This window comes from Mastigoproctus giganteus, chromosome 5, assembly GCF_048544385.1.
Source record: "Mastigoproctus giganteus isolate SK-2022 chromosome 5, ASM4854438v1, whole genome shotgun sequence".
NCBI lineage: Eukaryota > Metazoa > Arthropoda > Arachnida > Uropygi > Thelyphonidae > Mastigoproctus > Mastigoproctus giganteus.
Window position 1 is genome coordinate 14,383,466 of NC_143579.1, and position 14,922 is coordinate 14,398,387.

General features: G+C 40.0%; 2 protein-coding genes across 2 annotated transcripts in view; one reads left to right on the forward strand and one right to left on the reverse strand.

Annotated features, from left to right (window-relative positions):
• The window catches only part of LOC150085185 (immunoglobulin domain-containing protein oig-4-like), a 302,327-nt gene that overhangs the window by 209,839 nt on the left and 77,566 nt on the right, over positions 1–14,922 (reverse strand). The window lies entirely within an intron of this gene.
• LOC150085186 (neprilysin-4-like) overlaps positions 1–14,922 on the forward strand; it is a 93,293-nt gene that overhangs the window by 71,825 nt on the left and 6,546 nt on the right. The window contains exons 15-20 of the mRNA XM_090373919.1: positions 182–240; positions 2,795–2,846; positions 4,383–4,450; positions 6,046–6,176; positions 6,295–6,360; positions 13,967–14,139. Of these exons, the coding sequence (XP_090230045.1) occupies positions 182–240; positions 2,795–2,846; positions 4,383–4,450; positions 6,046–6,176; positions 6,295–6,360; positions 13,967–14,139 (549 nt within the window). The remainder of the gene's footprint in view (positions 1–181; positions 241–2,794; positions 2,847–4,382; positions 4,451–6,045; positions 6,177–6,294; positions 6,361–13,966; positions 14,140–14,922) is intronic.

Consider the following 14,922-nt stretch of genomic DNA (forward strand, 5'->3'; position numbering starts at 1 on the left):
TTTATGGACTGGGATATGCGCAAGGATCTTCCTTTACAGCCACCATGAAATCGAAATCTGTTTCTGGTTTAAATCGTTCTGATGCCTGTACCATTCAATTTAATGAATTTATAAATTTTAACCCTTTTACAGCGTTAATATTTTAAAAGGTTGTTTGATTCTTCCAATATTTGTATTTCAGATGGGTGACGTCACCAGCAGTTGTAAACGCCTTCTACACGAAATCCAAAAACTTCATCAGTAAGTTACTTGTAACATACCATGTCCAGCTAAATTTTATATATTTTAATATCCTCTCATCAGAAAAGGAATTATTGTAAGAGAATGGCTCAAATATCGATATTCTGACCGAATCACAACGATACAGAGGAGCTAAGAGCCACACAACCTCTTAGAGCTATTGTTATTTTGTTTTTGCGCCAAAGCAATTCAGGCTATGAGGCATAAATGAGTTTTTTTTTTGTATATAACTCTGCGCAACTCTATTCCCAATGCCAATTAACTTGGTTGTGGTGTGAAAAGGTCCTACCATCTCTATAGGCCTTACGCACGCAAAATTCGTGATCATGACCATCAGAATTGTTAACCCCTTTTATTTCTTCTTTTGCATTGCATTTCTTTCGGTGAGAAACACGCGATCATCATATATAAGAAGAAATAATCTACAGTTATTTGAGTTGAAACGTACACTGAGTGCTCAGTGAATTCTAACCACCTACTTAATACCGTGTTGGGACACCGTTGGCAAGACCGCACATGGGTCTTCTAAGAGCTACCGGTACACCTCACCAGGGAAATGTTGGTCCATACGCGGCAGGGGTCCTAATTTATTCCAGAAAAGATGCCCCATATTAAGCAACCACCTCCACATGCTTGGACATTGGGCACCATGCACGATGGTTCTATGGATTCGTGTTGCTTACTCTACCCACAAAGGCGTCGCTTGTTGCACCAGATGTTTGGACTCATCCGACCAGCACACTCGTTTCCAGTCCTCCAGTGTCTAATCAGCGTGTTTACACCACAGCATTTGCCCTCGACGATAAGCAGCCGTGAGGGGAAGGCGCCCCTTGGGTCGTCTGTACTCCTACCTAATACAGTAGGTCATCCTTCAGTCCTCAGAGCGGTCTGGATTCATCGTGGCATAGACTCAATGTAGTGTCGAAAGCATGCCACAGGATGCTGAGCTATATTGACTCTACTGAAAAAAGTCTACCCCATCTTATCTCGTAGGTGCTTAATTAGAATGAGATCTTATGAAAGGGAGCCATTGCAGCAGGTTGAATTCACTCTCATGTTTCCACAATTGGTTCTGTACAATTCTGGCCTTGTGCCTCAGCGCATTATCCTTTTGAAAGAACCGATTCGCAGACAGAGACATTGCAATCATGAAGGAAAGCAACTGATCGGAAACAATTTCAAATATTGTTCAAATAATGTTCTACTGTTACGAAGGGGTGTCCAGTGTGCCACGAAAACACACTATTCGCCGTTACCAGCATGCTTTGTTGACAACTGACAGGATAGGTCCATGGACTCATGTTTCTGCTTGAAACAACAGGAACCGTCGGAGGAGCCAAGCTATCTTCCAATGTCCAGCGTTGGCGTTCCTGAACCATACCGTTTTGTTTTTTGCTGTTAACAGGAACCCGGTTCAGTCGTCAACTGCGATACCCCAACCGTGAAAGCCCGATGGGTTGAAATGCTACATTTTAACCAATCGGAAATGTGTTCTGAAATTCCCCATTGGTCGCTACCGCTGTACTATATTGTTACTTGACTGACAGTACCCTTTGTTACCCTGCACAGGTCTTTTCTGTCTCCTTTGGCTTCTCGCATCAACGAGCTGTTTACCGTCATAGGACAGACGTTGGCTGGATGTTTGGTTATTAAATCGAACTCGAGCAGGGTCATTGTTTCCAAGATAGTCGTATCGGCATGTCTATGCCGACTATCGTGGCACATCTTGAACATCTTGCTCATTCTCGCACAGAATTGGCCACACTCTGCATCTCTACGTATCGCATGGTATTACCAGTGATGCTCACAATGAAGGAGCATTGCATTTTATGAAAGGGTTCTAATCAAGTGGCCACTTAATTTTTTTACTCAGCAAAAAAATTTGGGTAAGTGATGCGTGTTTTTTATGCTCGCAATTAGAACAGTGGGTATGATTGCAGCCAACGAGATGGAAGTTATTACTATGTTTCACGGTACCCACTGGAATTTCAGTTTTTCATCCAGAAAGACAGACAAATCGACCATATAATAGACGGAGATTACAGGCACGATAAAGTCAGGCTGTTGTAGTACGGTTTTAGGAGCATCAGCGACTAAGGCCATATTGCTCCTGTATACTGTCTGTATATTGCGTGTGTTCTGAGGTCGCTTTTCTGTTTACTGGATGAAAAACCCATGCCACCATAGCCTGAAACCGAACTAACTCAGCCACGTTGTGAAAAAGGCCCATAAAAATTCTTCCAGTCATCGACGGGACTCGAACTCAGGTCTTTTCTACCCGGTGTGTGGGGGGAGACACGGCGATCCTACCAGCTGTGCTTCCCACGAGAGCATAAAGTGATTCCTCACAGTCTTAGTTTCATATGCATTTTCATATGCACAACAGCTATTTTTCAGATTATACGCACGAAGCACAAAACTTTAATCATTATCAAATTATGTCCATGAGAGGATTAAAGATTTTATATTTAACTCCTTCTCCCTTTCTCTGATATTTATTATTTATTTAATTATTAATTCATCTATATAATAACAAAGCGCTTATATCTTTCAGGCATTCCTGCTGGAATTTTACAACCACCCCTTTACCACCAAAACTATCCCAGGTAAGTCTTTTATATTTTGTTCAACCTTACGTGCTGCTTTATGATCCAATTTAAAATGATCTCACCCACCTTAGAAAGAGTGCATGATTGTAGAATATTTCCTTGATGAAAAATTGAAAGACAGTAATATATTATTGTTTATCCCCTTGTTTTGTTTTGATTTTGTTTGTCCATCTTCTCTTTGCTAACTAATTACGAATGAGGTGAATGGTAACAAGTGGCTTCCTTATGAGGTATTAAATATTCCAATCATTAACACTGGCCTAATCTTTGGGACAGAAGAAACGAAGTTTAACGAACCAGCTGATTTATATTGAAATTCAATACTATTCACTTCATTAACGAATTCAACCTATAATTTGCACTCACAGGCCAAAAAATTAGAAACATTTTGCAATTGGCATCAATAGATAATTAAACGTACGGTACTGCAAGTGAAAGTTATTACACCTCATGACCACAACTTCCTTGGGATGAAATAAATACTGCACGTTTTCATAGAGCTTAATCGTTCCATTCTTGGGGAAGACAGATGGTATTCCCATATTAGAAAGATGTTATTGTTGAAGCACGTTTAGCAGAAGCCACAACTGAGAAAAAAGGAAATCGCTAGTATGTCTAAAGCAACCATCTCAGAAGCATATAATGAGTGGAAGACGAAACGAGAATCCAGCTCTAAAAGGGAAAAATGTGGAAGAAAGTCGGTATTCCAAGAAAGAGACAGAGACTGCAGGAATTTAAAGCGAATTGTGCATCAGAATAAAAGTGTGCTCCAGTTTGCAGCAAATGACTGAAAAATTCAATTTAGGCAAAGAAAGACCAATTTCCAACCGAACTATGCAAGCCTTATATCTGTAAAAACCACCAATGCTAAAACTGACCTTGGAAAACGGTCATATGAACTCAGGAGAATCGATTTACAATTTTTTTGCACCAACGGTAGAGTGAAAGTGTGGCGTGAATCCGATGAAGCCATGTATCCAGACTGTCTTTCGCGTAGTAGGATCCCACTGCTCAAACTAATGGAGATGGTATCGTGGAAATGACTGCGCCTGCTCATACGGTTAGAATGTCATGTTACACCCAGTGAATATCTTTCTGTCGTATCGGACCAAGTTTAACCTGCAATGCTTCATTTTTACCCAGATTGCGATGGATCCTTTCAATATGACAACACAACTCTCTACCGTGCAAAAATTGTATCTAGATGGTTCGAGGAACATTCCCAAATTCTCAACATTTACCTTGGCCGCCTAATTATCCAGATAATCCAGCTGAAAATGTGTGGGATATGTTGAAGAGGACAGTTTGGTTTTTTAGTTCTCTGCTGACCATCATACTTCAACACACAAATATCCTGATTGAACAATGTCAAATCTTGAGTTGGACTCCAGTAATTTGGAGAGAAGGTAGCCCTACTAGATATTAAATAAAGGTTTGTAATTTTTGGCTAGTGAGTGTATTTAATGTACTATATTATAGCATATATACAATATAAATACCTTTATTTTCCTTCCATTTTGATATACATTTCAGGTCTTTGAATTATGGCGGAATTGGAGTCGTAATCGGGCATGAGATAATCCACGGGTTTGATGACAAAGGTTGGTATTTGCCGCTTTTCTAAGTTACGTTATTGGTTCGAATTTCCTTTTACATGTAAAACTTTCATTAATTTTGATTATTGCATTTAATAATTTTAATTATTGTACGTGACTTATATCAATGATTATTGAAAATTGATTGTGATCTCAAGGATTCTTGTTTGTGGTCTCAAAAGCCGATATTGACACGATGTTCTGACTCCAAGTATGGAGGACTCCACCTAAAAAGAGCCATCGAGCTTCTGAACCAAGGACGGTTCGGTTGCCCCTTTGGACTGCACCAAGAGACGGGATTTTTGTGATCTGTAAAAGGCACCAGTATGAGGAAAGACTTCGAATATGTGAGTTACAGAGTTTGGCGTCCAGGAGCCTTACTGAGATGTGCAAGACTCCAAGATGAGAAAGTGAAATTAACGAAGGCGAAATTTTCACTGTTATGAATGATTTCAAAACTAGGTGGGCTATGTACGAGGAAAGAGGTTTTGTCTGAATTGCAGAGAGTTTTACATTAGCCAATGAGTTGATAATTACTGGAATAAATTGCCTTTATGGTGAAGCTGACAGCTTTGATAAGTACACTCCCGCCTAAAAGTTTTTAATCATAGCGTATGACAACAGTTTTCGGTAATTTTTTTGAAATTAGCTATGACATTGTAAGGTATAAAAAAACAATGCCTTACAAAGTATTTTAAGATTTTTGTTAAAGCATTGAAAAATTTCAGCAAAGAAATATTGAAATGATTAATATTATCAACTATACTGATTTTTCATCAAAATATCCTCCCCGAGATTTTATCACTGCCTTACAAAGATGTAGCATTCTGGTGATTAATTTTATAATATTATTTTGACTTACATTATTCCAAGAAATGTGCAAGGTTTCCCATAAATTTTGTGAAGATGGGCAGACTTCACAGACTTGGAGATCTATATGATCCCATAACAGCTATATTGGGTTTAAGTCAAGCGATTGGGCTGGTCACACCATAATTTTAAATACTCCTTCTTGTAGTTTAGTTGCTAGAAAGTCCCCCACACATCTTAGAACATAGTTCGGGTCATTGTCTTATAATAGAAACATTCTTCCACAAAGTCGAAAGTCCAGAGGATATTGCATTATGTAAAAGAATGTCTTTATAGGATTCTTTTCTTAAAATTCTTTCCTGACGATGTCACCCACTCCAGAAAAACAGGCAACCACCACCATGTTGACTGTAGGTACTAAACAATGTGGCACCATTTTTATTTCACTTGATTGTCTCACGGAAACTTTGGAGTCCTTCCACAGTACGTTTTTCCACTCTTCATTTATCCAATGTTGATGACTCTTAAACCAAGCCAACCGTTTCTTTCGATTTTAATAAGGGTTTTCGGACCACTACACGACCATGAAGTTCTGCTTGTTTAAGACGAAGTTTATACATATATAAGAACAAATTTATTGTTCTCCTGGCGCCATCGCATTGAGAGAAGTGTCCAAAGGTGTTAGTATTCAAACAATATCAATGGACTGAAGAGGTAAGAATCCTATCTACACTGCTTGTGACTTTGAGCCAGTGTAACTCTGCTACTATTTTTTTCTTACTCTTTTTCAGGTCGTCAATTCGACCAGTATGGAAATTTGAAACAGTGGTGGAATTCTGAGGCTTTAGCTCGTTTCCAGGAAAAAGCTGACTGCATGATAAAGCAATATGGCCAATACCTAATGGCTGATGTAGGAATGAAAGTAAGTTTGTTTTTAAATGTTTATTTAAAAAAAAAATTTAATTGAAATTATAGTAGATTTAAAAAAAAACAGTTGGCATTGGCTACTTTCTTCCTCAACTATGCATCATCTGTTGTAGGTGAATGGAATAAATACGCAAGGAGAAAACATTGCCGATAACGGAGCAGTGAAGCAAGCTTTCACGGTAAGCATATAAAATTCAAAATTTCTTTGCACCAACAATGATTAAACTGCAGCACTACACTGAGTGGACAGAAATCTTGGGATACCTACCTAGTAACGGGTAGGCCCACCTTTCGCCCGGATAAGGGCAGTCACACGGCAAGGCATTGAGTCCACTAATTCATGAAAGCGTTCCACAGGTATTCCCATCCATGCTTGCTGCACCGCTGTCCATAATTCCGTCTCATTCCTGGGTGGAGGGTCCAAAGCTCGAACGGACCTTTCCACAGCATCCCAAAGATGCTGTGGAAAGGTCCGTTGTCCTGTGGATGCACGATGACCACGATGGGATGAAGATAATCTGCAAGGATGGACACGCAACCTGGACCGTTCAGAGATGCGTCTAGACGTACTAGAGGTTCCAACGTGTGCCAATTGAACACGCTCCAGACCATTACCGACTGTCCATCTCCCTAAACAGTTCCTTTTTGACATGACGGGTGCATATCTTCGGTTTCCGCCAGAAACGCACCCTCCCTTCCGCTCAAAATAACTGGAAACGGGACTCATCAGACCAGAAGACCCGTCTCCAATCATCCAAGGTCCAGTGCCGATGTTCTTTCGCCCAGTTGAGGCGTAGAGTCCTATGTCTTGGTGTTAGCAATGGGACTCTGGTGGGTCCCATAACCTATTGTGGCTAATGATCGCCTGATGGTCTTAGTGGAGACGTTTTTGGCACCTCCCTCGTTGAAGTCTGCGGTGATTTGTGCCACTGTCTCTCTTCGGTTGGCTGAAACAATGCGAGACGGACGTCGACGGCCACATTCATCCACCACCTTTCTCCGCCCACAGAGCTGTCCACGATGAGATGTTATTCCGGAAATGGCGTATTCCCGAAACGCTCTTGATACTGTCGAATGCGGATAGTGCAATTTTTGTACCACCTCCGCGATAGCGTGATCCATGCGTTGGACACCCGCTATCATCCCTCTTTCAAAATCGGTTAACTCACGAAGTTTATCCATACTGACATCGAATTACCATCTACGTGAGGCAGTGTACCTATATACCTGCCGAGCAGTGGGTGCGTCCACTAGCGAGAGGGGGTGACAGGGTCGCGTTACCCAGGAACCAGATATCCCATAAATTCTATCCTTTCAGTGTACACGCCAAAACAAAATTCGGCCATTAAAACCGAAGCTGAAATACAATTATTTGAAAATAATCACATTAGTAAAAGTTAAACTACGTATCCTAAATATACAATGAGTCAAAAGAGATTCGATTATCTTTAAATTAGATGTATTTCTAAATTATTCTATCATTATTTCTTTTACTATCAGATTAGAACTTACGACCATCAGCGGTTCTGGCAAGTTTAAATTCATCGGCAATATTATCAGTTGGAAATGACATACATATTATTAAAATTGACTTTCTATTTAACTTTTTAAGTAATATAAATATTGTAAGGGGCGCCAAAATCCCTCGGATCAGCTCTGGTGATATGGATGGACCAATGATTGATGCTCTTATCAGGCCCTCCATCTACATATATGCACGGTCCAATTAAACCATTATGACAACCTACCTAACAGTGGATATATCCTCTTCTAGCCGCCAGTACAGCCAATCCACGGAGACGCATGGACTCTTTAAGGCCTCTGAGCAATGCAGAAGATATGCTATATTATGTCGCTAGGCTTGCGTCTGCTGATTTACAATAGTTCGCGGTGGAGGATCAAAACACCGCCTTTGTCAATCCATGTAATTCCAGAGATATTCTATGGATTTCATATTCGGAGAATTCAGCTGCCAAGATAGCACTCGACGAACCACTCTCAAACAATACTGACAACGTGGTAGGATCATTATCTTGGTGCAATGCACCTGTACCATTTTCGGAAGGACAGTCACCATGAAGGGATATACCTGATCAGCCACAATGGATAGGTAGTTTCTAACGTTCAGAGTGCGGTCTAGGGATCGATGGCTTCAAGATATTCCCAAAAAAATATCCCTCCATACCAAAAACACTGCTATCACCTGTTTCTGTTGGCTAGGACATCGGAGTGACTCCTCTCCGCAGTTTGTTGCCATACCGTCCACACAGCATATCAGGAAACGTGATTCATCAGAAAAGACAATTTTTTTTCAGTTATTAATGGTTCAATGATGCCTTTAAGATTCAAACTTTAGGCATCGTTGGCGATGGGTAACTATAAAACATGGGCACCTTAATCGGGCGCCTACTCCTGTAGAGCCCCATATGAAGCAGGGTTCGCTAAATTGTGATTTCGAAAACTCCAATGGTCGTACAATAGTTAAGCCAATGGTCATGTAAATATGTATTGTATCATATGAACTGCGGCTCCAGAACGTTAGTTCAGCTCCACCTTGGTGCACTGTGATGATACATAAATCTGTAAAACGGCCAGAAATGTTCTGTTTACCATCTATCGCTCCAACAAGACTGGGCATCTACATTCACCATAGCCATGAATTAGGCGCGGGCGCCTGCCATTGGCCCTTAACTGGTCCCCGACAACCATCCCTTATTGGAAGTCTCGGCTTAGATCGTTAGATCGTTTCTTGCCCATGAAGATCAAATACTTCGTGTGGACCACATAAGACGAACCTTCACTATCGCATTTAGTGGTTGTCATTGCGACACCGTGCTATTAGGCGGGAAGGAATGGCTGATTGTTAAAATAAGGGAATGGTCATAATGTTTGGACAGTTGGACAGGTCGTGGCAGTAGTAATAGTAATGGCTAACGATGGAAGAAAGAAAGCTTATATAACATCAGCCAAAAAAAAAAAAAAAAAAACCTAAACAGTTTGTCCATCCATACCCTCCAAGAATTTGTTTTTGTTTAATTCTTCCTTGAATTTATTCAACCCATCTACCCCCACAACCCACAACAACAGATGGAAGCATGTTCCAACAATCAACCACTCGCTGGCGGAAGGCGAACTTTCGCACATCTTTCCTGCAACCATCCTTCCTCAACTTAAATTTATTCCTCCTCATGTGTGTAGTCTCAGCATGCGGAAGAATGCCATTAACATCCAGCTTACTCAATCCATTCAAGGCTTTGAACATCTCAATCAGATCTCCTCTCAGGTGCCTAGTCTCGAGACGCTGCAATTTGCAGAACTGAAGCCGTTCTAGATAAGAGCATCCTTTCTTTTGCTTCACCAGTCTGGTTCTCTTCTCTGCAACCGTTCCAGCAGATCTACATCCTCCCTAAAGTGAGGCCTCCAGCCCTGTATACAATATTCAACATGCGGCCTAACCATGGCCTTATAGAAAGGGTAATCATCTCCTTATCGCTGCTAGCAAAGTTTCTGTATATCATTGGCAAAACTCCGTGAGCTGTCAAGGCAGTATGTCTGCATTGCTCAAAGAATTTCATGTCTGACTGCACAATTATCCCCAAGTCTTTTTCATTCTTCACTGTCGTGCGCGTTGTACCACACAGTTGATAAGTTACACTGGGGTTACTGCTTACCCATATGCAGTACCTTGCATTTGTAAATGTTAAACTTCAACTGCCATTTCTCAGCCTCCGGTTTTTGCTCGGTTACGAGGCCGGTTTCTAGGGGTTGTCCTCAGGGATCCGTTCTTGGCCCTGTTTGCTGGAACGTGGTCCTTGATGGATGGCTAAATGCCCCTCATGATGATATTGTCAACATTGCCTACGCCGACGATCTTGCCTTGCTTGTACCTGGGAATTCTCGTCTAGAATTGGAAATTAAAGCAAACCACATCTTGGATGATCTTCACATGTGGTGTTCCCTCCATAAACTCTCCATTTCAGTCCCTAAAACTAAACAGGTTCTTCTAAAAGGCCTACTGAATCGTAATCGTCCCCCTGTGGTTAAAATTCTTGACCAGGCTGTTAAATTGGTAAGTGAATATAAATACCTTGGGGTGGTGATTGATGATCGTTTATCTTTCATTCCCCATTGTAAGTACCTTCGGCAGAAAATCCGTTCTCTTACCGGCTGGCTGTTGCGTCTTGCCCGTTCCCTCTGGAATCTTAAGTCGTCTTCTCTTGGTCTTTACTACAAGTGTATCTTCATCCCCATCGTCTGCTATGGTGCTGGCGCTTGGGGCTTCAGAATTCTTAATTCACTGGTCCAAAAATACCTTCTGCAGGCGCAGCGGTCCTTCCTTCTCTATACTTGCAGGGCATGTAGAACTGTTTCTACTGATGCCCTGCTTGTTATTAATGGTCGTCTCCCTATCTACCTGGAAATTATATTGCATTTCTTGTCTTACCATAGGAAATCTCTCTCTCCTGCCTCGGTGGGAGATTTTGCTAATAATTATGAGAACTCTACAAATGTTGATCTGGCCAGACTTTCCAATCTTGCTTTGGAAGAGTGGCAACACTCTTGGGATGATTCCTCTCTCGGCAGAATCACATACGCTTTCTTTCCTCGTGTTTTTATTAAAGATAAAAACTGTAACTGGCTTCAACTTGGGTTATTTCCCACTTTCTTAATCACGGGACATGGAATTAATTCTCGTTTATATAGATTTGGACTCGTCCCCTCTCCTCTCTGCTCTTGTGGCTCTGAGGAGACGGTTGAACATATTGTCCTACATTGTAATTTATATGTGGATTTAAGACAACAATTGTCTATCTGTACAAATGTATATAATTTAGATGATTTTTGGCGCCTGGTTGGGTCGGCGGACTCTCTTTCTGCCTTCTCTTCTTTTGCTAATTGTGTCTTCCGGAGAAGAGCGGCTTTATCAAGGAATAACCCTTGATTTCGTTATTTGTTCTTAATATTTATATATATTACTGTATTGATTTTTTTTTTTTTTTTTTTCGAGAGGAGTTCTTCCTTGCCTAAATTGTCTTGTGTTTTGGACGCAGAGTTTTTGCGTCTTTTTCTGGAGACTTGTTTCAGGTTTTTGCCTGGCCGAGTGGGAGAGATGGACCTCCCCTCTCCCACTTCGAACTCTGTCCGGGTTGCCTGAAATGATTTTCTGTGTTAAATTGTATGTATTTTGTAAATACTGTAATTATCTTGTTAATATCATGGTGCTTTTGTTTGATTTGTTGTTTGCTCTCAGAATTGAGAGTAACTGATTTTATTGTGTTTTAAATCAGCAGTTAATCTTAAATGTTTATATTGTACATTACTTGTGTAGTTAGCTCATTATGTTGAAGAGACAGTTTTTCTCTTCTTGCGTTGTCTGTTTGGCTCTGAGGAGTGGGATGGACCTCTCCCTGCTCTCTCAGATCCAACCTTCAGTTGGCTGTTCTGGTTGAGTGAGATGATTTTCCTCTATAGCCTGTCTTACTGCTGGCTGCTTTTCTTGCTGCTTGTGTTTTGATTTAATTTTGTTTTCCTGCGGGGCTGATTATTTGTTGTATTTTTCTTTCCTGCCTGATTGCAGCTGCAATCAGTTGGGTTTTTGCTAGTACCATATAGTTCTTAGTCTAGCATTTTTAGTTGTAAATGGGTTTTGGTTCTGAGGGGTGGGATGGACCTCTCCCCGCCCTCTCAGATCCAATTGCTTTGTTGGCAATTGACATCCTTTTTTTTTTTTTTTTTTTTAATGCTTACCTATGCATTATTGTTAATTCTACGTGTCTTGTTATTTGAAACAAGTTTTGTTTTTCGCAGCTTGTGGTAGCAGCTTTGCACTTGCTGGTTATGTACATATGTTTATAGATTAGATTACTTGTGCAGAGACATCTTCTGTGCATATTAATTAATTATTGTTTAATACTTAACTTATTATTTTGATCTGTTATACTTAGATTTAAATTTAGAATTGCTTTTGATTCGGTTAACTAATTTATTTGTACAGTATTTATTGGTTTTGCCTTTGGCATATATTTGCCTTGGGTGAGTTCTGTTTGTCTCTTTGTGTTTTGTATATATGTTTCTACATTTCTTCTGGATGACTATTTCTGTTAATTTATTGGTTGACTAATTTTCAGCCAAGATTTTAATTACTTTGTAAATATTGTATATTTTACTCTCTGCTTATGCAGTGTAATTTGTTAATATGTTTACTGCTATGTTTCATATCGGTGACATAAGTATTTATTATTTATCTTAATTTATTCTTTTTTTTTTAAGTGGCTATCTAATAGCCACTTGTACATTACCTATGTTCTTTCCTTGAGACTTTTCTTTTTCCCCTTGTCGGTGCAAGTTGGGCTTCCTTCCCGGCTTGGGGAATCTTTCTTTCAAATGTACAAGCCTTCAGGCTTCAAAATTTTACCTCTTCAAGCTCTCTCGCTTGTTAGATTTTCCAACTAGTGTTTTCCTCTTTCCTGTTTCTTCTTTTCCTGAGAGAGTGTTTTGCTCTCATTTCTTCTTCTACTTTCTTTTCTCCTACTTTATCCTCCCTATTCATTATTTACTATAACCGGGATTCCACTTGTTGGAATCCCACTAAGTGTAATTTAGATAGTTCCTGGAGCGCCTCCACGTGGCTAGGGACGGGAGTCGGGACGCAGGTAGCTTGCTCCCTGCCTCCCGGCTGCTAAGACTCCAGGGCCGGCAAACAACAACCATCACAACACACATATATACTTACACACACACACACTTACACACACTTGCCGGCTATAAATAACCTACAGATGCTACAGCGGTATATAGGGGTAACCCTGGAGGCCGCAATCAATACAAGAATACCTTGTCCCTTGTCCCTTGCCATTTCTCAGCCCATCGACCCACCCAACTTTCTTAAATCTTGTTGTAGCTCACTCTGATGACTGTCGTTTGCCACCCTGCCAACCTTTGTGTCATTTACAACTTAGACATTAATCCTAATATGCCTTCATCAATATTATTGATAAATATTGAAAACAACAATGGACCCAGCACTGAACCCTAAGAAGCTCCACTAATAACATTAGTCCACGAAGAGCAGTGCCCATTGATAACCACTCTCTGTCTTCTTCTACTTAGCCATCCCTTTATCCATTACAATAACTTACCGTTAATGCCACATACTCCAGTTTGTACAGCAGTCTGTCTTTTATGTGCAACAGTATCAAAAGCCTTCATGAAGTCCAAGTATATGATGTCAAAATTATCTTTTGCATCTAGTTCCTTGGTCTCTGCATCATACTAACCTATCAGATTGGTTTCTGAATAATATATTCACTATATTCGGAACGTTTCAAGATACAGTACTTCAGTCATAATGAATGAGGGTAGCACATTAGTAGAATCACCGTCCTACCCTCACGAAGTGCTAAAGACCTGAGTTCGAATCCCCTAAATAATGCGAGGAATTTTCATGGATCTTTTTCATAACGTGGCCAAGTTAGCCGGTCTCAGGCGAAGAAAATTAAAATTCCTCATTACAGAATATTTTAATTTATTGGCCCACTCTATATTTCTGTATAGCTGCATGGTATACTCTTCACATCATTAGGCCCATAACACACTAACTACGGACATACGTGCAGGTTATACGAACCAAATTTTGCAGACAATTAAATTAAAACATTAATATGGGATTTCTAATATATATATATATTTTTTTTTTATTCAAGCAGTGCACGAGAAATTATTAAGGGAAAGGCCTGGTGGCCAGAAAGGACAGAAATGTGTAAATCTGAAAATTTTCTCCTACAGGCTTATAAAAGTTGGGTGAAAAGACACGGAGAAGAGGACTTGCTACCAGGATTAAATCTTACCCATCATCAATTGTTTTTCTTAAATTATGCTCAGATTTGGTGTGGTGTAATGCGGCCAGAAGCAGTCATTAACATCATTAGGACTGGTGCTCATAGTCCCGGTCGCTACAGGTAAATCCAGTTTCACTTATTTTAACAAAGGTTTTCTTTTTTTTTTTCCCCTTTTTCTCTCTCTCTCTCTCTCTCTCTCTATTAAAAACGAGTACGGTACGGTTTGGATAAATTGTCTCGTTAATCTGATTCTTGCTTAATCCGATGTGAACTCTATCAAAAAAAAAGGAAGATATACCTATTCGTAATACCTTCATAGATTAGTAGATTAATAGACAGGCATATGAACAAAAATATGCAAATTGTTTATTTTGTATTTATTAAATTTTTATATAAATTTTTGAAACTTGCTATAAAGCTCAAGAATTATTAAAGTATAAATTTTTGATTAATTACATAATTGTATTATATATTTCCATTATCTTAAATTATTGAGATTATATTCGATATTATTATAGTATTATAAGTTTTTATTGAAATAATATTCATTACAGAGTTACTTCCAATAACAATATACACTGCCCTACCATTAATATCCGGACACCCCTCCATGGATGGGGAAACAAGTTCTATGCATGCAACACGTCACAGAACCTGCTATAAATATGCACACTGGATTTCGAACAGACAATTGCAAAAGTGGGCATGCAAGATGACACGTTCAACAAAATTGATCACCTAGACGCCGATTAACATGGTGTAAGGAACGCGAATCCTGGACTGTATAGCAGTGGAAAACTGCTAACGTCAGTCCTATGGACAGACGAGTCGAGGTTCGCACTCTACCAGTCTGATGGCCGTTCTGGGTATGGCGAATGGCAGGGGAGCAGTCCCTTCCTGGTT